The sequence below is a fragment of the Equus quagga genome, chromosome 2, assembly GCF_021613505.1.
Source record: "Equus quagga isolate Etosha38 chromosome 2, UCLA_HA_Equagga_1.0, whole genome shotgun sequence".
NCBI classification, from domain to species: Eukaryota; Metazoa; Chordata; class Mammalia; order Perissodactyla; family Equidae; genus Equus; species Equus quagga.
The window spans coordinates 109,915,626-109,939,235 of NC_060268.1; the positions used below are offsets into that span (position 1 = coordinate 109,915,626).

The 23,610-nt window shown below is 39.0% G+C and overlaps 2 protein-coding genes across 5 annotated transcripts in view; both read right to left on the reverse strand.

The window, feature by feature from the left end:
* Positions 1–1,347: 1,347 nt before the first annotated feature.
* LOC124236305 (ferritin light chain-like) lies at positions 1,348–1,875 on the reverse strand. The gene has a single exon (XM_046655184.1). It carries the CDS (start codon positions 1,873–1,875, stop codon positions 1,348–1,350), a length of 528 nt encoding a protein of 175 aa, XP_046511140.1.
* A 5,400-nt stretch (positions 1,876–7,275) lies between these two features.
* Positions 7,276–23,610, reverse strand: part of LYST (lysosomal trafficking regulator) — a 193,531-nt gene continuing 177,196 nt past the window's right edge. For all 4 annotated transcript variants that reach the window (XM_046651871.1, XM_046651876.1, XM_046651880.1 and 1 more), the window contains 6 exons: positions 21,077–21,175; positions 14,192–14,331; positions 13,826–13,923; positions 9,091–9,247; positions 8,619–8,690; positions 7,276–7,916 (listed from right to left, as the gene is read on the reverse strand). In XM_046651871.1, the coding sequence (XP_046507827.1) occupies positions 7,778–7,916; positions 8,619–8,690; positions 9,091–9,247; positions 13,826–13,923; positions 14,192–14,331; positions 21,077–21,175 (705 nt within the window). In that variant the 3' untranslated portion in view covers positions 7,276–7,777. The remainder of the gene's footprint in view (positions 7,917–8,618; positions 8,691–9,090; positions 9,248–13,825; positions 13,924–14,191; positions 14,332–21,076; positions 21,176–23,610) is intronic.

Here is a 23,610-nt window from a genome sequence, read left to right on the forward strand (position 1 = left end):
TTTGTTGTCCTCCCCTGCTCTTCTGTTTCTGTGCTGCCAAACACTTGTTTCCCAAACATTTGCTCCTTTCCACCTGCCTGTGAATTGCTGTCCTTCTCTTTGAAGCCTGACTCTCCCCACTCCCAACATCTTCTGTCTTTAGCTGAGGATGGCATTTAAGGTGAGAGCTTCAGCCAAACTGAATTACTCAGTTTTCTTGGGTTTCGCCCATGTATACATCTTATTAAACTTCTGTTTGTTTTTCTGCTGTTAATCTGTCTGATATCAATTTAATTCTTAGACCACTCAGAAGAACCTAGAAGCATGGAGGGAAATGTCTTCCTCTCCTACAGTACTTAGACAAACCTAGATGGTATAGCCTACTACACACCTAAGGCCATATGGTACTAATTTTATGGGACCACCATCATACATTCAGTCCATTGTTGACTCAAATGTTGTTATGCAGTTCATGACTGTATGTAGAATATTATCTATAGAAAGTACATAAGGAAATTAACTAATTAACCATTTGTTTTTAGGTCATATCAACAAGTATGAAAATTATAGCTTAATTTTTCCTAAAAGGTCAGAAAACATAGTCTTTTTTCTAAATGCTTAAAACTGGATTCCCAGGATTTTTAAAGCTCTTTTAACAAAATTAAAATCTGAGAATGAAATTATTGTTATCAGCCTTCAGAAGTTTGGGTAAGACCAGTTTAATTCGCTTTGAAATGAACCAAACTTTGCCACAAATAATCTTTTCTAAACTCATCTTTCTTTAACTTTGTTCATGAAAGAACGAGCTCAGCACTTGAGCAAGAATATGGTAGCCCAGTCTCAAATGATTTTCTAACCATTTTGGCCTCAGAGGACACATTGTATTATTTAATTTCTCTCAAATAGCTGAGTTGCGATCCAGTGTTTCCAAAATGGTAGGACATATTTTTCCGTTCGGGTCATAGAGCACACAATAAAATTAGTGGCACTTCCTTCCCAAGTGCATATATGTTGTATTGGCAAATGTAGCTGCTTCTTTAATTGTGGAGTTTAAAATTGGACATAACCTGGGGAAAATATCTGATAAATATTGTATGTAATGTGACATTCTTTGTACGATACTCCAAAATACCAGTTTGTGCTGAACCTAAAACTCTTTTGCTTCCCTTTGACCTCAATCTTTTTTTTTTTTTTTTTTTTTTGCAAAAAGCTTTATTGTTTCCATTTGGTCCACGGCGTGGGCAGAGGGCTCCAGGGTAGTTAAAAAGCTCTCTCTCGTGGCTGCAGGGAGATGGGCTCAGGCAGAAACTCCGACACCAGGGGGATGCCAGAGGGGCCCCCTCAAAGGCCACTGGACTCTGGAGGCTCCTAGTCATGCTTGAGGGTGAGCCTTTCAAAGAGACACTTGCCCAGCCCAGCTTGGGGGCCAACGAGCCTCTGGATGTTGGTGAGATTGTCGCCCATCTTCTTGATGAGTTTCACCTCCTCGTCTAGGAAGTGGCTCTCCAAGAAGTCACAGAGATGGGGGTCTGCGTGGGCAGAACCCAGGGCATGCAGATCCAAAAGGGCCTGGTTCAGGCTCTTCTCCAGGACAATGGCGGCTTTCATGGCATCCAGGGTTGTACCCCACTCATCTTGGGACGGCTTCTGCAAGTCCTGGAAGAGGGCGTGGTCACCATGCTGGTTTTGCATCTTCAAGAGACACTTGGCACATTCGCCCTTCTCCTCCGCCAACTCGCAGAAGAAGTGGCATACGCCCTCCAGAGCCACATCATCGCGGTTGAAATAGAAGCCCAGAGAGAGGTAGGTGTAAGAGGCCCGTAGGTACAAGTTGACCAGGCGGTTGACGGCAGCCTCCACTTCGGTAGAATAATTCTGACGAATGTGGGAGCTCATGCTTCATCGGCAATAAGGAGCTGAGCTCAAAAAAACGGTATTGGTGGGTCCCACCGGAGGTAGAGGATGGTTGAGAAGTTGGTCCGAAGGCTGCGACTGGAAAAGAGGCTGGAGGGTAGTCGGAGGCTGGAAGAAGGGGAGCCACAGGGGTCTGTTCCATCCAAACGCTGTTGAAGCAAGAGACAGATCCGCGGGACACCGAGCACACTGCAGACCTCAATCTTGAATTGTTATTTCATATGGCAAATCTTTGTTTCATCCTCCCTCTACTCTACCCACCCCAACAGCTAAGGCTTTTCAGTTGGTCTTCCTGGTGAAAGGATTTAAGCCAGTTAAATTTTGAAGTGCTTTGGCTTCATAGCATATTCGGTGTTATCCTGAGGAGTATACTGAAAAATAATACAGCTGTCCAAGAACTGGGACAGACTGGGAACAAATGGGGACATTTTGCCCACAATTTGGAACAAACTGGGAATAGTTGAAGGGTAATCAGCAAAATAAGGGTAATGTGGATAATCCAAGAACGCCAATAGTTTCAACCTCCATAAGTTAAACTATTGAATTTCTTTCCTCCCTAATCACCTTCGTAAATATTGACCTTGTAGCTCTTTAACTTTTGACACTTTAAGCGTCTTGGTGTGGGTCTCTTTAGGTTCATCTTATTTGGAACTCACTGGGATTTCTGGATCTAGATGTCTGTTTCCTTCCCAAGGTTAGGGAAGTTTTCAGCCATTATTTCTTCAAATAAGTCTTCTGCCCCTTTCTGTCTCTTTTCTCCTTCTGGGATCCATATAATGCAAATATTGGTCCACTAGATGTTGTACCATAAGTCCCTTAAGCTAGCTTCACTCTTTTTCATTCTTTTCTCTTTTTGCTGCTCTGATTGGATGAGTTCCACTGCTTTGTCTTTGAGTTCACTGACCCTTTCTTGCGCGTCATCTAGTCTGCCGTTGAAACTCTTTACTGTATTTTTCAGTGCAGTTATTGTGTTCTTCAGCTGTATGATTTGTTTGGTACTTTCTTATATTTTCTTTCTCTTTGTTGAAATTCTCACTTTGTTCATGAATTGTTCTCCTGACCTCAGTGAGCATCTTTATGACTGCTATTTTGAACCCTATATCAGGTAAATCACTTATCTCTGTTTCATTAAGGTATTTTTCTGAAATTTTATCGTTCTTTCATTGGGAACATATTCCTTTGTTTATTCATTTTCCTTGACTCCTAGTGTTGGTTTCTATGCATTAGATAAAGCAGCCACCTCTCCCAGTCTTGAGGGAGCGGTCTTGTGCAGGAGATGAAACTTACTGTTCAACCCTGCCCTAGTTTCCGATTGTCTCTCAAGTCTTTGTGACTGTCCAAGCAGCCGGCTTTGTTCTTAGTGGCTCTCAGTAGCTGAGGGTGTGCCAAGACCTATCAGTGTTCCAAAGAGGAGGATCTCAGTCAGCATCCAGATTCAGGTTGATTGGTAGCTAGACCCTCAGGCAGCAGCTTTTAATGCAAATATACTTCTTTCAGGGGAGGACTGGGAGATGGGTATTTCTGTCTGCACCCTCTGCACTGAGTCCTGGGGTTATAGCCAGTTAAGAACTGTTTCTTTGTTTGCTACCATCCCTTTGATCTCATGAACACAAGCCCTACTGGCTACCAGAGCCAGGTTACCAAGGGCCGTGTCCTCTGGTTGGCAGGCACAAAGCCAGGATGCCAGACATGTGCACAAGCTCCTTTCTTGGAGGCACTGGTGACCTGGGGCAGGGTAGAGGGAGGGCACAAAGATGGCACCCACTGGCCTCCCTGGTCTCTGGAGAGGATTGCAGTCAGCCCCTAGATGTGTGTTTAATTAGAAGCCTGCCCCTCAGGCTGTGGCTATGAAGATAACCCAATAGGCCTCTTTCATGGAAAGACTGGGAGTTTCTGTCTGCTGCCTCTGTGCTATGCCCTGGAAGGGCAGCTGGTTAAGAACTGTTTCTGTTTATTACAGTCCTGTGGGACCTGTGAATATTAAGTCCCACTGGCCCCCAGAGCCAGGTGATCAGGGAGCATCTCCTGGGTGGCAGCTGCAAAAGCTGGGGCCCCAGACATGTGCACAGGCTCCTTTCTGGGAGATACTAGCAACCTGGAGCAAGGCAGAAGGAGAGTGCAAAGGTGGCAGCTGCTGGCCTCTACAGTCTTTGGAGAGTAATTCAGTGGCCTCTAGATGTGTGTTAAGTTAAATGCCTGCCCCTCAGGTTGAAGCTTTTAAGATAAGCAAGAGGTCTCTCCTACAGAAAGTCTGGCCTGCCTCTGCACTGTGCCCTTGTGGGTAGCCAGGGTTAGTCATGGTCCACGAGAGCCCTTTAAGAATTTTCTCAGTTCACTAAGCCTTATGGGTCTGGGGGATGCAAGCCCCACTGGCTAGATTGGGTGCAGGTTGTAAAAGTTGGGGTGCCAGATGTGGGGTTCAAGCCTCAGCAAGAAGCTGGAGTTGTGAGTTCCCTCCTGATTGTGGGTTGCCAGCCAGGGGTGGGGTCTATGGCGAGATTATCTCAGTCTCTCCTACCCATTTCGATGTGGGTTTTTTTCATTCACCTGAGCTGTAGGAGTCACTCAGCTAGATTTTGGATTTCTTCAGTGTGTCCATGGGAGGAGGTGAGCTCAGGATCTTCCTATGTCGCCATCTTGCACCAGAATGGAACAACTTGCAGCTCTCCTTTGATTCAAAACTTTAACAAGCCATCCAAAATAGCAAGACACAGATCACCAGGTGTGAGCTCTGCAGAGCTGGAAAGTTTTCCCTCCTCTCCCCTCCCCTCCCCCGTCACCTAGCACTGGGCTTGCCCAGAATCGGCATTCAATGAACGCTGTTGAAAGGAAGAGTCAATCTGAGATTTGCAGGGGACATTTAGTTTGGCAGGCTTACACTAACAGAGGCTGCTCCTGAGTTCTTTTGGGGACAGACACCTAGGAACAGGTATGCTCTAGTCTTGAGAACCCTTAAAATATCACAGATATAAAGCAGAAAAAAAGGAATATTTCTGGGTTCTTGGACTGCTGTTTGTTGAATTCACCCACCATTTTGCAACAGCCACCAGAGAAGCCGAGGTGTATACAGGAGGCTCTTTCCTTCCCTGGGCCTTTGTTCATTGACGTTCCTGCCTCAGGCCTTTGTGAATGTATTGTCTGGAACACATCTGCTCCCATCTTCACCTGTCAAATTTCTATTCATCCACTAGGTTTCAACAAAGATTTCACTTTCTCAAGAGGCTTTCCTACACTCCTTGATCTAAATCGAATTCTTCCTGTTATATTCTCAGAGGACCCTGTACTCTACCTTCACAGCACTCGCCACATTTTCTAACTGCCCACATTGCCTGTTCCTGATAGCATGTTTCTCCACCAGCCTGCAACCTCCAGGAGCGCAGGGAACAACGTGTCCTCAGCACTTAATGGAGCGCCGGGTGCACAGCAGGGGCTCAATATAGATCTGCTCTTGGGGGAGGGGCAGATGGTCTTTTCTTTAAAATGAGTGGTTTGCTCCCAACTAGGACTGCTGTCTAAACTCCACGTAAGGGTGGTAAGTTTCTCACAAAGACCACAATTAAGCAATGAAAGGTATCCTTTTCTAGGGATATAAATTTATAGGGGAGCTACAGAGAGAACCTATGTGGGTTACAAAAAAGGAAGCCACCAATCTGAGGTCTGGTCATAATATTTAAATTGTATAAAGAACAGCCTTTAAATCTGTTTTTATGAAATTTATTCCCAGTTTGAAGTGGCAGTGTATACAAAGATAAGAGAGCTTGTGATAATTTACAGAAATGTTTGCTACAACATGCACATTATGAAGTGTTTCAAACATATACATATTATGTTTCATGCTCAATAAATAATCCCTCCAAATTAATTTTTATTTTTACATAAAAATATAATATTGCACTCTTAACAAGACCAGTTATTTTGCATATTTTCTCCTTAGATAAATGATGAAATTCAGCCTTAAAAAAAAAAAGGACTGAGTAGCAACCCTATTTTAATAGGGGATTAATTGAAAGTCCTCAGTAGAAAAATGAAAGCTAGACAATAGCTGCATTTTTTTTTAAACAAAGCAAATCACTTCAACGTGAATAGGAATCATCTTACCTCTGCACCTATCTGGACTTCAGAGTTAATACCTGGTCTGTGTAGACCAGGATCAAAGTGCAGCCTGTGACGTGTTCTACGGTTGCTACGGAAGTGGTTTACAGTTGCAAGCAGACGTGGCCACTGCTTCCTCTTGCACTTATCCTGACAGCAGAGACTTCAGAATTGCATTTTATACAGTTTTTAAGCAGAATGGTTTAGAAAGTCTGGAAGTTACAAAAGTAGTTCTGTAAACACCATATGAATTAAATTTCCATAACAAACACACGAATTATTCTTAGGCAGGAACACATATTTTCACCCCACAGTAACATATTACTAAGCTTATTTTACAGTGTCTTCAAAGCCAATAAAGCAGCACCCCAAGGACAAATGTAGCCACACTATCACGGTAGAGATAGACCATTCCAAGACTGTTAGGAACTCTGTTTTTATGGCGTGTAAGTTTGCTGTGGCATACATTTAGATTTTTATGTTGTTCCTAGAATTCTCAGGTAGTATAAGTGAGCAGAAACAGTGGAAACTGTTTCCTGAAAGAATTATTCTGCCTCTTGTTTAAAACAAAGTAAGCTGTCTCCTCTTCTTTGTAACTCTGTGTTGGGGAAGAAAACTCGTCTTCAACATTAGACACAGTGCCTCATCTAGACTGTATTATTAATATCTGTGCAAACTTTCTGCATAATGGAGGATTTCTATTGCAAACAGTTAAGTATTCAATGCTCTGTAAATGGCAGATATTGAAAGAATTATCATTGTGTTTAAATCTTAGTGACTCAACTAAGCTATTCATTATCTAGTGTTATGGATTTTAAGTGGAATTTTGATGAAGAAACAGAATGTGTCTGAAATCAAAGATACCTGTGTTGTTGTGGCTCTCAAAAAGTTCTGGTTCTACTCTGAGCTAAGAAGGCAACTGGCAAAAACTGCCTAACATTGAGATTCTTTAGTTTTAATACTCATATTCTCCGTGAAATGTCTGCTGCAGAGGCACCGACCGAATAATTCACTTCACTTCTCAAAGAAAGCAACTGTCAGGTACTGAATTCTTTATCCTTTTCTTTCCTTTTTTCGGGGCAGGGGGCGGTTATCTCAGCATAAAACCTTTTTTTTTTTTTTAAATAATTGGCACCTGAGCTAACAACTGTTGCCAATCTTTTTTTTTTTCTGCTTTTTCTCCCCAAAGCCCTCCAGTACATAGTTGTATATTTTAGTTCTGGGTCCTTCTAGTTGTAGCATGTGGGATGCCACCTTAGCATGGCCTGATGAGGGGTGCCATGTCCGCGCCCAGGATCCGAACCAGTGAAACCCTGGGCCGCCGCAGCGGAGCGCAAGAAGTTAACCGCTTGGCCATGGGGCCGGCCCCAAAACTTTTTAAATATAATTCTTCAGAGTATTTTATATAAACAATTAGCTGACCAGTTTAAGCCAATTCTACTGGCTCTTTTGAAATAAGAGAGAAAGGAAAAAGGAGAGACCCTAATCTTTTCTTTAGAACACCCTTGTGGAAAAACCTTTAAGAATACGATTTTAATTTACCATGCAAGACTTAAGTCTTGTTGGTTAGTGCACACTGGCAGGGCCCTCCAGATTATCACTAAATTAGAACAAAACTTTCCTCCAGGACCTTGTGAGCCTGCAGCATTTTGTGCAGAGGAATAGATTCTAGCATTATTTGGATGGTTTGTTTGGCCATCCATTTTTTCAGGTTTAACCTCCTAAATCTTGTGAAGTCAAACAATCTAGCGTGGAGTTAAAGTGCTTTGGAGAAAGCGAACTTCTTTCTCGTTCATCCAGCTGCATAGCTGCTAAGGAAGGAGTAGAACATTGGCTGTTTCAAGCGCTGCTGGTCCTTTCGACACCAGGCAATGACGGTCCCATCACTGTTTGCTGTGTACAAATGGTGGCCATCACAGGAAAATGTAAGGCTGCAAAAAAAAATCCCATTTGTATATTATCTCTTAAAGTTGTATTAGCATATTGGTGATCATATAGAAATTACAGTAAAGAAGTTAAGACGTCTTTACTGGAGCAGAGAGACGAACGAAATGACTGCCTACAACTCACTGGTTGCAACTGTAATTTTAATATAGTTTAACTGCCCTGCTGACAAGTTTGAGATATTTCATTTCCCTGAAAGAGGAAAGGGTAAAAATGTAACATTAATAAATAATTAACTTAGCTTCATTAAACTTTAAAGTTAGTATATTGAATATAAATTTATTTTAGAAAAGTAAAATTTAAATCACTTACTTCCAATTGAGTTTTTAACCTCGGATTTGTTAACAGAGCAAAGCACACTACTAGAGCTATCAATCACCATTATGCTATTTTCCATAAGGAAGGAAAAAAACACAGCTTCTATAATTCAAGAGGCCCTCCCTGGGCACTGTCCCAGCCTCCCTTCTGTTGACCCTGAGCTCCTGACTCAAATTTTAAGCTCCATAAAGATAAGGACTGTGCCTCCTCTTCCACTGGGTCCAGGACAGCCTGGTGTTTGATTACAACTGTTCATCGGCTGTTTATAGTGACTCTCATCACATATTTCTTTAGGTCTGTGTGCTTTAATATCTCTAACAAAAATACAGCCACAAAGTCTAGTATGAAAAATGTGGGGGGAGGGAGTTTACCTTACAATAGGCTTATTTGATTTAGGAAATGTAATTTCCCGCACAGGCTTTAGGTCCCACGTACTCCATAGCCTAGAGGGGGAAAAAGACATCATCTAATTACGCAAACTAAAATTTCCTTCACTAAAAAGCCTACATATTTGTTATGAATCATCTGGAAGGAAACACAATAAACGATCAACAGTAGTTACTTCTGGAAAGTTTGCAGGGGGTGGGTGTGGGGACAAGAAAACTTAATTCTGTATATTTTCATATTGTTAATCTTTTATAGTTAACAAACAACATAAAATTTCAAAGCTGCACTAAAGCTATCTTCATTATTTAGAAATAAAACCGGAATAAGTGAAGAACATATACCTGAAGGTGATTTTAAATCTCTTAAATATTAACATACCTAGATATTAAAAATTAATTTTTGAAACTACTGGTCTTCCTGAACAAAGCAGACAATGAGAATCTAAACTCCTCTTACCTTACAACTCCATTCTCTAATCCCCCAGCAATCACGTTGATAGATACGCCCTCGGGCTGGTTAGAGAAAGCGACAGAACAAATGATCTCTCTGCAGTGGACGTGTCCCACGAGGTCCCCGTTCACTGTCCAGAGTCTGAGGTCACTGCCTCCACCAGCTAAAACACCAAAATCACCCCGCAGGTCAGCAGAGAGTGGGAGTCTCAGAGCACCCCCCCCGCCAGTGGGCCCCAGAGGGTATCGCTAGGGCCAAACTCATCCGTTTTAGTGATGAGGATAATGTGCAACTCATGACTGAAGGCTGTCTCATTGGAATTACTACATTATAAGTCATACAGAGCTTTGCATATTTATCTAGAGACAGTGACCAGTGGGGGGAAAAACTATACTGTAGAGCAACAAGGTAAATCAATCACAAATTGTTGTGTTAATCATAATATTTCAGCATATGAACTACCAAATCTGAATTTGAAAGTACCTAGAAATCTAAACAATCTCCAAAAAGAGAAGAAAATATTCTGTGAAACCAACTATAAGAAGTGACTTATGTGACTTCTGAAGAAAAAAAAAGTTACTGTAAAAGTTAACTGAGATAAAAACTAATCCTTAAAAAAAAATCAAATTCTTCAGACTGTCTAAGATTGAATCTTAGACAGTCATTGTCTTATTAAACTAATTTTTTCTTTCCAAAGACCATGAGTAACCAAACTGCTTCTAGCTTTCCAGGGAGTAGAGGAGGCAATAAGTGCTTGCCATCCTCTATAAAATGGGGCTGCTGATTTGGGGCCTCAGGATGATGCGTCCAGCCTTCTTTGGAGAAATATTCTCATGCTGATAAAGAGAGAGGTGTAGAGGCATGATTAAATTTTGATGGCATAGTGTTACTAACTTAATTTTATCTCACCATTAGGACTAACGTAAAAGTAGAAAATTTCCCTCCTTTATTAAGGCAATGAAAATATTTCATATTTTATAGCAAAGAAACAAATATTGGAAATGCTTCTTTATTTAAAGATAGGCTAAAGACCTTCAAATATCACAAACCAAAGTGCCCAGTGTGTTGCAGCATTATTTACAATAGCCAAAAGGTGGAAACAATCCAAATATCCATCAACAGATGAATGGATAAACAAAATGTAGTATGTCTATACAATGGAATATTATTCAGCCATCAAAAGTAATAAAGTTCTGACATATGCTACAACATGGATGAACCTTGAAAATTATGCTAAGTGAAATAAGCCAGACACAAAAGGACAAATATTGTATGATTTCACTTATAGGAGGTACCTAGAATAGGCAAATTCATAGAGACAGAAAGTAGAACAGAGGTTACCAGGAGTTGTGGGGGAGGGAAGAATGGGGAGTTACGGTTACAGAGTTTTTGTTTGGAGTGAGGAAAAAGTTTTTGAAATAGATGGTGGTGATGGTTGCACAACACTGTGAATGTAATAATGCCACTGAATTGTATACTTTAAAATGGTTTAAATGGCAACTTTTATGTTAAATATATTTTAACTCACACACACAGATTAAAAAATGCTCAGTGTTCTACTAAGACTTCCCATTGCAGAACATTGATTAGGAGAGACAATCTAAATAAAGCATCAAGATGTAGAGGACTCAATATGCTAAAGAAATGTAATTGTAGAAGATAAACATCTTTTCCATGAGTAGTCTACATTTCACTCTTGAATTTACTATCTGATAAGATTTAAAAAATATATAAACTAACCAGATGTGTACCAGTAAAGTTAGAAGGCTTAGTAAAGTCATTGGATAGATATCCATAAAAGATATTGATGTAGGGGTTGGTCATTGTAATCCATAGCTACTGCATGGCTTAGTCCTTCAAAGCAAAAAATCTAAATGTGGTCCTGGACTCTCTGAAGTATGGTATGGAACTTAATAGGCAAAAAATTACCCTAGCAGATCACCTGGCAACTTGGGCTACCGCAAAACCAAGTAACTACTCATCTGCCTGAGATTGTAAATATCAAAAAAAAAAAAAAAAAAATCAAGGCCCTTACCCAATATCAAGTTACTAAACTGATATCATGTATAATTTAGCACATCAACTAAAAGTCAGAAAGCTACGCATTCCTGAAAAAAACTCTATTCTTCCCATACATCTTCACCAAAATTAAAATAAATTGGAGGACCACCCCCTCTCTTGAATCTTAGAATATTATATTAATTTTATAATGCCACAGGCAACACATGACCAGGTTATGAACCCTAGTTAAAAGGCATACATTTTGATCCAGTGGCAGAATGATTTAAAAAAATAAAGAAATCATCAATTATAATATTTATATAGTTTAATAAACTTCACATCTTATCACTATAAAAACCACATTCCATAATAAATGCTAGGAATTAGGATCAGGAGGAATGAGCTTGCCAGTGTAACTTCAGTCCCAATGCATAAATTTCTGAGATTACCTAAATACACACACACACACATATAACATATATACACATTTATTTTTTTTATTTTTAATTTTGATTTCAAAGTTACTTGGACAGTACTCACTAAAGGGTCAAGACTGTGGGTAGGATAAATTTGATACCTTTCTTCCCTTCTTGGACTATAAAAATAGGAGGATGAACTCTAGTCTGAGTCATAGAACATAAATTTGGCCTCTCTTTTAAAAAATCATTATTTTTATTATGTTGTCTATATACTAAATGCTCTTTATGACTTCCCTTATACGTGTATCAAGAGGCCTTAAAAAAGTTGAGAACTTTTTGTTCAAATTGGAAATAAAAGTTCTGGCCATCACTCTATTGCATTGTGTGCTGCCTAGAGACACCTGAATACCCTACTAGTAAGTTGGTAATTGCAGCAAAAGTAATTTTGTTTCTTGTTCCCATGTGACTAGCTAATATAATATCACAGATATAAATCACCACTGGCAGGAGGAAAGTAATTAACTTTACAAAATTCAGCTCCCTCAGCATCAGTCCTAACTTCAAATGTTGCCAAAACAAGAAAGTAGAGAATTCTCTATAAATAACCATTCTGTTATTCCCCTAGATCCCTCTTGATATGACACACTAAAAGCTGCTAATGTACACATTAAGGAAGAATAATCAGCAAAGTCATCAATCATTTGCCCACAATTGTACAGATTACCAAAGTCAACCGTTTGAGATCCCCTTAGTTATGATGATTAGGAAATAAAATGTTTTCATGACGTTACTTTATGACTGGGGGCTAAGATTGGCAAACATTTCACCTCTGAAATATTTAAGCATGACTGAAGACATTACTTTTCGTGAATAAAAGATTGAATGCATGTTTTGTAAAAACAACAATAAAACTCCAAGAGATATCTGTGATATAACAAAATAAATATTTGGTCTTTCTTCCAGGTTCCTGGCATAAAGCTACTAAAACTCTTGTAATTTTACTGCCTTAGGATACTAATGAGATGACTCCCGCTGGGGGAGGCCCTAGACAGCTTCCGGATGGGAAACAGTCACCAGAAAAACCAACCATGTGATCAGAGGGTTAGAACTTAGAACATCTTCCCACCTCCTGGGAGGAGCTGGAGATGGAGCTCAGTTACCCCCGGCCAATGATTTAATCAACCACGCCTACAGAGCAAAACCTCAGAGAAACCCCTAGACAACAGGGTTAGGAGAGTTTCCGAGTTGGTGAACACAGTCACGAGCCAGGAGGGTGGTGCACTCTCACTCCACAGGGAAAGACCCCCAATCTCACCAGAGGTCCCTCTTCACCTGGCTGCTCATTTCTATTGTTTATAATAAACTACAGTAATAAGTATAGTGTTTTACTAAGTTCTGTGAGTCATTCTAGAGGATTACTGAACCTGGTGGGGAGTGTTGGGAATTCCCAAACTTGCTAATTTCAAGTCGTTAGCGTCAGGATCGAATTGCATTGTTGGACGCCCATTGGTGTTAGAGAATTGGAGAACTGTCTGGTATTTGGAAAGATACCACATATTTGGTGTCAGAAAAAAACGAACAATATCAGAAATGCAAGCCAAGGATAGAGGAGCACCCACTGTACATGTGTTGAAGATATTTTATACTGAGTGGACAGAAAGAAACAGTCTTCAAAGGATCCTTTCAATTTTAAGATCCTTAAGAATAGAAATGCAGACAGAAAATTCATGAACTTTTCATCTGTTTTTTCCTGCTTGATGCATCAAGTTTTTATATATGTATACATGAAAAAATAAAAACCAAAAACAAGACCTTTAATTAGGAGATATATCTTTGTCATGTAAATTTTAAGGCAAATTATACCTCTATTTCTTAACTATACTATTGTTGTCTCTCAGGAACTAGAAGACATATATTCAAAGTTGATCACCTGCTGATGTTTTTCATTTAGTCAGGAGGAAGGTAGCAAAGTTAGTAGTTAAAAAGCAACACCAAAAAAGGACAGAAGAACAAAAACCAAGAAAAGTCAGAAAATTATGTAACAATAATTTGCTTAACTTACATGTGTTCAAATGCAATATTACATATATCAGAAAAAAGTTAAATTATGACAACGAACTTTTGCATAAATTGATGCCTAAATTGATGAATTCAATCTTGGACCTTACTGTATTTCAATATGCATACGTGCCATTACCAGAGTTCTTTAGCCTGGCAGGGACCTGAGAGCTGTAACCTAACAGTTTAACCTATGATGTAACCAGCTGGCCGATGCACTCTTAGCGCCTCCACCCTGTGCTGTGGTTTTGGGGCTAGCTCACCTGAATCACACACAGTGGCAATGTCACCTGTAGTTTCACTGGCAGAGACAGCCGTGACAGGGCTTTTGTGTCCGGCCAGACTTTGTACATAGCACAACCTGAAACCAAAGACATGAATTTTCATATCATATTAAATATAATTATATTCTTTTATTTGTATAATTCTTTTCCTTAGTACATGTACTTCTTATCCATAAGGCATTCCTAACTGATCTTTGGATTTCACTAAGATTACAAAGGTAAAGTTCGTATTTCATGTTTAAAATTATTCTAAGGTAAGGATATTATTTTAGTGCATCTATTTCATACAGTAAGAACTGAAACATTAAAGAGAGCTACGTTTGAGTTGGAGATCTTCTTCTGTACCTGTTTAGATCCCATATGATGCAAGTTCCATCTCTGCTCACACTTATCATTATACTGTATGGTTTGCAAACAAATAAGCTGGTTATCTCTTCTGTGTGCCCGTAGAGATGTATCTGAGACTCCATTTCTATCTCTGAAGGCTGAAATTAAAAGTAAAGTATAAGATAAAAACCATGACAAATGGAAAAACATTCCTTGCACATGGATTGGAAGAATAAACATAGTTAAAATGTCCATACTACCTAAAGCAATATACAGATTCAATGCTATCCCAATCAGAGTCCCAAGAACATTCTTCACAGAAATTGAACAAACAATCCTAAAATTCATATGGGGGAACAAAAGACCGCGAATTGCTAAAGCAATCCTGAGCAAGAAAAACAAAGCCGGCGGAATCACAATCCCCGATTTCAAAACATACTACAAAGCTACAGTGATCAAAACAGCATGGTACTGGTACAAAAACAGGTCCACAGATCAATGGAACAGAATTGAAAGCCCAGAGATAAAACCACACATCTATGGACAGCTAATCTTCGACAAAGGAGCAGAGGGCCTACAATGGAGAAAAGAAAGTCTCTTCAACAAATGGTGCTGGGAAAACTGGACAGCCACATGCAAAAGATTGAAAATTGACCATTCTTTTTCACCACACACCAAAATAAACTCAAAATGGATCAAAGACCTAAAGATTAGGCCTGAGACAATAAGTCTTTTGGAAGAGAATATAGGCAGTACACTCTTTGACATCAGTTTCAAAAGAATCTTTTCGGACACTGTAACTCCTCAGTTGAGGGAAACAATAGAAAGAATAAACAAATGGGACTTCATCAGACTAAAGAGCTTCTTCAAGGCAAGGGAAAACAGGATTGAAACAAAAAAACAGCTCACTAATTGGGAAAAAATATTTACAAGCCACTTATCCGACAAAGGGTTAATCTCCATAATATACAAAGAACTCACACTGCTTAACAACAAAAAAACAAACAACCCGATCAAAAAATGGGCAGAGGACATGAACAGACATTTCTCAAAAGAAGATATGAATATGGCCAATAGACACATGAAAAGATGTTCATCATCGCTAATCATCAGGGAAATGCAAATCAAAACTACACTAAGATATCACCTTACCCCCGTTAGATTGGCAAAAACATCCAAAACCAACAACGACAAATGTTGGAGAGGTTGTGGAGAAAGAGGAACCCTCATACACTGTTGGTGGGAATGCAAACTGGTACAGCCACTATGGAAAACAGTATGGAGATTTCTCAAAAAGTTAAAAATAGAAATACCCTATGACCCAGCCATCCCATTACTGGGTATCTATCCTAAGAACCTGATATCAGATATCTCAAGAGTCCGTTGCACCCCTATGTTCATCGCAGCATTATTTACAATAGCCAAGACGTGGAACCAGCCTACATGCCCAGAAACTGATGATTGGATAAAGAAGATGTGGTATATATACACAATGGAATACTACTCAGCCATAAAAAAAGACGAAATTGGCCCATTCACAACAACGTGGATGGACCTCGAGGGCATTATGTTAAGCGAAATAAGTCAGTCAGAGAAAGACGAACTCTATATGACTCCACTCATAGGTGGAAATTAGTATATTGAGAAGGAGATCTGATCGGTGGTTACCAGGGAAAAGGGGGGGTGGGGGGAGGGTACGGAGGGGGAAGTGGTGTACTCACAACATGACTAACAAAAATGTACAACTGAAATCTCACAAGGTTGTAATCTATCATAACATTAATAAAAAAAAAAAAAACAAACAGAATATATGTTCCACATGCATGGGAAACATAAATACAATTGAGGACAGATGGTATCCTAGTACAAATGGTATCCTAGTACTGTATCTCAAAAAGAAAAACTGAAGTGACTCAAACATTCTTCTCAAACATATCATTTTTCAATCCAATTCAGTTCAATTTTTTCTAGAGTAAAACTAATAAACCTTAAAAATTTTTTTAATTGCCCATAATTTCACCGGCTAATATGCTTTCCATTTTTGTCTATTCTTTTCCAGTCTTTGTCCGAATATACATGTATTTTTATAATTTTGATTATTGCCATACAAATTATTTTCTATTTATTTTATACATTCTTGCATAAGCATTTTCCATTTTTTACTTTGTCTTCAAAATTATTTTTAATGGTGTTATAATATTCTATATAGTTAATATACCATAATATACTTGAGTATGCTTTATTGATAAAATTTAAAATTGTTGCTGAATTTTTCAAAATTATAGATGCCATAATTAAATGTTTCATGGATAAAAGTTTTGCTCCTCCTCTGAATATTTCTTTAGAATACATTTCCAGAAATCTTACTAGTTGGTTATAAATATTACTAATTTTATAGTTCTTGACAGTGTACTTTTCAAAGGCTTTGCATCAATTCATGATGCCACCAATGGTGATGAATACTAATACCACCATTCCTTGTCAATAGTTATGGATTGATTTTCTAAATCACAGGTTGCAAACTGATGTTCCAAGGTCCACATTGACTCACAGATGCCAGATGTCCACACGGGGTTTGACTCTTGTTATCATTAGGCTAGCTGTTTATTGTCATAAAGTATTTCAATACTTGCACTTCAAAGAATATAGAAAAGTAGAAAGAATAAGCGTAATAAAAAGCTGTATAGTGACCACTCAAACTAATCTTAACATTTTATATGATCAGTTTATTTTTTAAATAAAGATACCATTAAACATTACATAGTTTGTGTGTTGTTCTACCTCCTATTTCCTCTCCCTTGTCAGAAGTTACTACTGTCCTCAATTGTATTTATGTTTCCCATGCATGTGGAACATATATTCTACTATATGTTACTATAACCGTGAACGACATACTGTATTGTTTCTCATGTTGATAAACTTTATGTATGTGGTGTTATTCTTTAGGTATCTTCTGCATCTTGCCTTTTTGCTCTCCATTGTTTTGAAACAATATTGATCTTTTGATTTCAACAGATCTGTGTTGATATCCTAGCTGCACGTCATCTGCTTTAAGTGCTATGTAGTTTAGTGTTTCGCCTACATATAAATACATATTTTACATTTAAAGAATCAAACAACTAGGCAACACCAGGCTCACATTCTTCCTTGGCACAAGTGGCTTGAGCTGTGTAGCAGTTGCTTCTGTTTAGCTAGGGCACGTGACCTTCAAGTGAACACAATCACAGCAACCAGATGGGCTTTTAGCAAGGGCAAGAGTCCTGGGTCTGGGCCTCTTCTGGCTCTCCTGACTGTGACCCTCCGCACAGGGCCAGGAGTCTGCAGGGCCAAGGAGATGTGCCCAGAACTCTTTCAGAGCATGCTTCAGGTCCCTAGGACAGAGGAATTCCCTGCCCTAAAAGGCCCAGCCCCTTCATTCTCTGCTTGAGCTCTGCAGCATTTTAGTTTGTGACTCACTTTTCATTCTAAATCTATGAACATTTCCCAGGTTTTAAATGGCAATCAAGGTTGCTTTAAATTGCATTTCTCTTATTATAACCAACTTTAGCTTTTTCACATATTCATTTTCTATCTGCAAATTTGTGTGCCTGGTTTTGTATACTTGTCATTACATTAAAAAGTTATTTGTAGAAATTCCTCTATTTGTGGAATAGAATGCAAGTATGACCTGGACCACCATAACAGTCTAGGGACACCTTACCCAAAGTCAAGTCTTGAGGATCCTGGACTAATCAGGGAATTCCAGCCCAAGCCATAATTCTATGCAAGAGTTGGTCCCATCAGCCTCATCCTCACTCCTAGGATATAGCCCTTTAGGGACCAGCATTTTGGAGAAGGGCTTCCTTGGGACTCCCCAGCTTGTTCTGTCCTTGGGCACTGTTTTCCATTCCTCTCACAAGAGGCTGTCCAAGGACAGGGTCAATAGTCCAGGATTGACAAATGCTCTCCAGGCTAAAGCCCCTTTCCTGCTTATTCACCTCTCTGGCTCGGGAGTTCACACATGTATATTTATATATGTTTATACACATACATATGTATATGCACATATGTGTGTGTGTGTGTATTTTTTTTCTCCACGACCATGAATAATATTTATGGGGTAAACACAATACAGGGCCCCTACAGGAGCTGCTGATAACTGGATAGACTTTGCACTTTAACGACTACAAGAGTGAGCGTTACTAGTGATTCCCTGATGGATCAGAAAGTAATTTGCATGGGTAGAGCAGGAATCTTGTGCTGGCCTACTTCTTTTAAAAATTGCTCTTGAATGACATAATATTACCTTGGATAAACTGCATATATAATCTCCTACCACTACAATTTAGAGAAGAGAAATACAGCTGTTTACGTAAATGAAGATGATGTGGCCACACTATTTAATTAGTGAAAAAAATAACTCGAGCAACTATTTTAAAATCACCTAACACTTTTATAAGATAAAAGATAAAATATATAAAAGATATATATTCTTCTCTAATATATAAGTGACTTATGGAAGGTATTTCATAAGACCCCTTGAAAATATTTTCCAACAATTATTTTGGTCGTATTCTATCCGGCACCTGGGGAGCCTGTTTTTCGTCTGTGTTAAAGCCAACATAAATGAGAACATAAATATTTGTAGAACCCTGGCCTTTAGTGAGTTGGGAGAACAAAAACTAGTGAATATCAGGTGCCTCCTGCTAACCTCAGGCACAGGGTCACAGCTGCAGCTCTAGTGACGCCAAAATGGTGAGACAGTCCCTGAGAGAAGGCAACCACAGCAACATCTACAAAAACCCAAGTAACCTCTCCTCAAATAAAACAATGATAAAACCACACGGCTACGATGCATTTCTGGACATGGTTTAAATAGTAACTGTTAATCTCAAGACCTGATTACCTAATACTATTAATACTTAGGAGAAAACGAAAACCTTTATAAATAAGCTGAAAAATCTACTTTCAGGCAAATACATAACAGAGGGAAAGTAAGAAAAATAAGACTTCACAAGCCTACAATAACTCAAAACTAAAAAGCATGTCTTGCTATATTCAAATTATAATAGCTATACTTTTTATCTGCTATATTCAAAGCTATGCTGTGCACAATTACTAACAACTTATTTTTTTTTAACCTATACTACACATTGTGTTAGTGTAGGATTAAAAATTAAAATTATACGGAGAATGGAAGTAAGGAAAACTAAGAACAAGGCTGTTCAAAATGTTGGGAAAAGCAAGAGGAAATAAAAAACAAAAGATGAAGGTAGTTTTTAAATAAGTGTCTATGGTATGGTGCAAAATTCCCTGAGTACACGAGCAGACAACTGCTCTAGCAGCAGTGACTAGAATATATTTGTAGGAAAAAGGAAACAAAAGGGTGAGCTCAGAAGATGAAAGGCGATAGTAGCAATAAATATTAGAGATGTTATAAAATTAACATCCATTTTAGGTCTTTGGGGGTAAAAATGAGACATTCCAAAAGTTAGGACTCTCCTCTGCTCAGACTCTTTAGCCCTCTTTCTACAACGGCATATGAGAAGCTCACCTCAATCCGCTCTTCCTGGCCTGTTCTCCCCACTCCTCCCCAGCAGGCTACACTCTAAACTACACACAAAAGTATTCACCATGCCCCAAATTACCAAGCCTTTTATCCCATACTGTTAGTTTCCTTTCCTGAAATACTCTTTCCTCTTTTCTCCACTTAGCTCAAATGATCCTTTAAGATCCAGCTCACGTGTAACTTTCCAGGCTCTCTGACATCCGGTTGGTTCCTCTTCTGTGCTCTTCTAACCCGTGTGTCCGTCTGTCTTAGAGTGCACACCTCAGTGTCCTGCAACAACCGGGATGTGCCTGTCTCCTGCTAAGGAGCCCTCCACCACAGCCTGCCTGCCTGCAGCGGCCTTCTAACTGGTATCCCGCCACCAGTCTCATTCCCTTCTAAGTGTTTCTCCTGGCAGGCTCTACAGCGGTTGTCTCAAAATGCTGACTGAATCATATTCTGGATCATATTACTCTGCTTAAAACATTTTAATGGCTCCATAGGCTAAGAGATAGAAACAATATTATGGTCACATTTCTACCTTGAGGATCATGGCAAAGAACCTTAACAAGGGCTTAAACTGGAATAAACTTGGACAGAAAAGTAAGAGGAACCTAGCATCATTCTATACTAAGAATACGGGTTTTACCCAGTAAAACGTATTTAACAATATAATGGTGAAAACTGTGATAGAAAAAAAGAATACAGAGAAAGTTCTAGATTAGAATGATAATTACTGAGTTATCACCCTAAACTTGCCACTTATCCTTAATGGCACCACAGACAGTTGATTCAAGAAGGGAGCAACAGTGAATTAAAAGAAGTATTGCACAAGGTTCTTCTTTTCTTCACTAGACTGTTTTATAATTTAATTCTCAAATTCTAGAGATTCAGTAAGTGGCTAAAAAAAAATTTCTTCCAGTAAGTGGTAGAAATCGACAGGCTACTTGGATTTTGCTATCATTTAATTTACCCAGAGAATACAGGAATGTTGGACATGAGGGGTTCTAAGCTTCCAAATTTTATAGAATCTTGTGGTATACTCTTAAGCTGACACTGAGAATACAGCAAGCAAACATCAAAATGTTATGACAAAGCATAAATACAAAACAGATGATAACTCAAAATACTATCTGTCTCTGACACCAAAAAATAAGACCTTCACAATTATTTTCAGAATTTTTTGTGATTCTAATAAACCTAAAACTAAAGAGTTAGATATGTGACCTTTCACATTTTAAGAGCTTATGTGAAGAAAAGATTAAAGTACAAAAATTTTAAGTTAATCTTATACAAAGTGAATTATACTTCATCAAGCTTATATTGGCCTCACTGACATGAAAATCCCAAACAACCACAGAACGAGCGGGACCTACCGTGCTGCTCGTGAGTCTGTTTGCGTAGGCTGTGATGACACCGCACTTGCTCCCGGTAAACAGCTGGCAACTGTCAGGTACCCACGCACAACTAGTCACCTTTGAGAAAGGACAAATCAAAGGTTATTATGTTTAAAAAGCATGAGAAATGCTTCTACTTTTCTGACAACTATTTAAAAAACATATCACAAAATTTGAGGTAAACATTTGACACGATTAGAATGGTGTAAGATGTAATAATAGGGTATTCTGTAACTTTAAGCCAGATGTCTAAAAGCTGTTTCCAAGTTAAAATGTATTACAATGCATTGTCTCTGATTTTACATTTTTCTGTAGATATATACACACATGTGGCCATTGGTTTCTCAGAAATTTAAACAAAATGATCCATGATTGAGTAGATCCAAGGTGGAGTCTGTGTGTGTTTCACACATTTACCTGATTTTTACTTTTATTTCTTTTTCTGTCTTTTGTGGGGAAACAGGATACATACAAATAGAGGTACTGCTTCTAACAGTTCTAGAGATTGTTAAATAGGAGGAGGAGGAAAGATAAATGAGGAGAAAAAAATCTGGGATTATTCCTTTGGGATTATAAACTCTTCAGTTCTAAACATGGAGGCACTACTGAAGGTCAGCTCAACTCTGCTCGGCCTGACAAGTCTTCCTCTGGGCACTAGCTGACCCCAGGGCTATGTCCACAGCAGCTGTCCCCAACTGCTCTGCTCCCTTGCACCCCTTCTTCAGTCCCACCTCTCCCACAGTCAGTAAAACCCTCACACTTCACAAAGAGGATGGAGGTCATCAGCCACAGACCTCATCCTTTTCCCTCCTTTGTGCCTCAAACTGTCTCAGTGTCTTCTCATTTAGAGGAGGAAGGCTCTCTGTTTTTAAGGCCAGCCCCACTCCGCCTGCAATTTTCCTCAGAATCTTTGTCCTCTCTCTCTTAGAATTTCAGAGTGTCTTTTGCTAGCTTCTTCTCCTGGACCTACAAATGTGTTCAAGTATCTGCTACCTTAAAAAATGACCTTTGGGGCCGGCCCCATGGCCTAGTGGTTAAGTTTAGCACATTCTGCTTTGGCAGCCCAGGTTCGCAGGTTCAGATCCTGGGCACAGACCTACACCATTCATCAGTCATGCTGTGGTGGCAACACGTAAAACAGAGGAAGACTGGCATAGATGTTAGCTCAGGGCTAATCTTCTTCAAGCGAAAAAAAAAAAAGACTTTCTATGATCTGGCTCTTAACTCTCAATATATCATCAGAGTCCAATGGATTATTTTATTTTATTTTATTTTAATTTAATTTAATTTAATTTTAGTTGTTGTTGTTGAGGAAGATTTGCCCCGAGCTAACATCTGTTGCCAATCTTCCTCTCTTTTCCCTAGAGGAAGATTCACTGTGAACTAACACCTGTGCCAATCTTCCTCTATTTTGTATTTGGGTTGCGACCACAGCATGGCTGCCAAATAGTATAGATCCACGCCTGGGAGCCGAACCCAGGCTGCCAAAGTGGAGCATGTCAAACTTAATCATTAGGCTGTGGGGCTGGCCCCTCCAATTTTATTTTTTGAGTTTCTTTCTTGAATAGTTCTATTTTTCTTTCCAGGAAGATTAGCCCTGAGCTAACATCCACTGCCAATCCTCCTCTTTTTGCTGCAGAAGACTGGCCCTGAGCTAACATCCATGCCCATCTTCCTCTACTTCACATGTGGGATGCCTGTCACAGCATGGCTTGATGAGTGGTGCATAGGTCTGCAGCCAGGATCTGAACTGATGAACCGTGGGTCGCTGAAGTGGAGTATGAGAACTTAACCACTATGCCATGGGGCCAGCCCGAGTTCTAACTATTTTTAAGGACTGATATTTCATGACTTTTATTTTTCATAGAGGTCTTCCAAAGAACAAGGCAAAAATGTACTTATTTTTTATACATAGAATAAAGCTCATTCTGTCTTGCAATTGCCATATGGGTCTACTGAACTATTTTATAAACCTAAGTTACATTACAGGATATTAATAATCTCATTTTTCCTCTATCTTGAAACACTTTGCTATTTCATCATTCTAGGAATTATTTTATCACTACTCATTAATTATTCCCAACTATGCTAAAATAAAACAAACAAAATAAGAAAGAATGATGATGAAACAAGAAGAATGATGGATCTCCTGGAAGGATAATGTAATATCTGAAATAAATTTTCTTTTGTTTTTTTTATTGTGTTGTCCAGAGAATACTGTCATCTTTCAAGAAAGTATAAAAGAAGACTAGAGACACCATTTCTGTACCCTGCTTTTAGCTTTCATTGAACACAGTTGGGAATTCAGAATTTTTCATCTTCTACTGATAATAGAAAATAGAAGAAAATTGACAGAGGAGTATGTTTCACAATTATGAGATCAATCAGAGGATGAAGACAAAGAGACAGCAGGACTCTAATCTCTAATGATGATGAAATTGATCATATATGTGAAATCTCAGAGTGTGAGTCTTCATATGATAATATCCTAGACGAATTTCTTCAAACTAAAG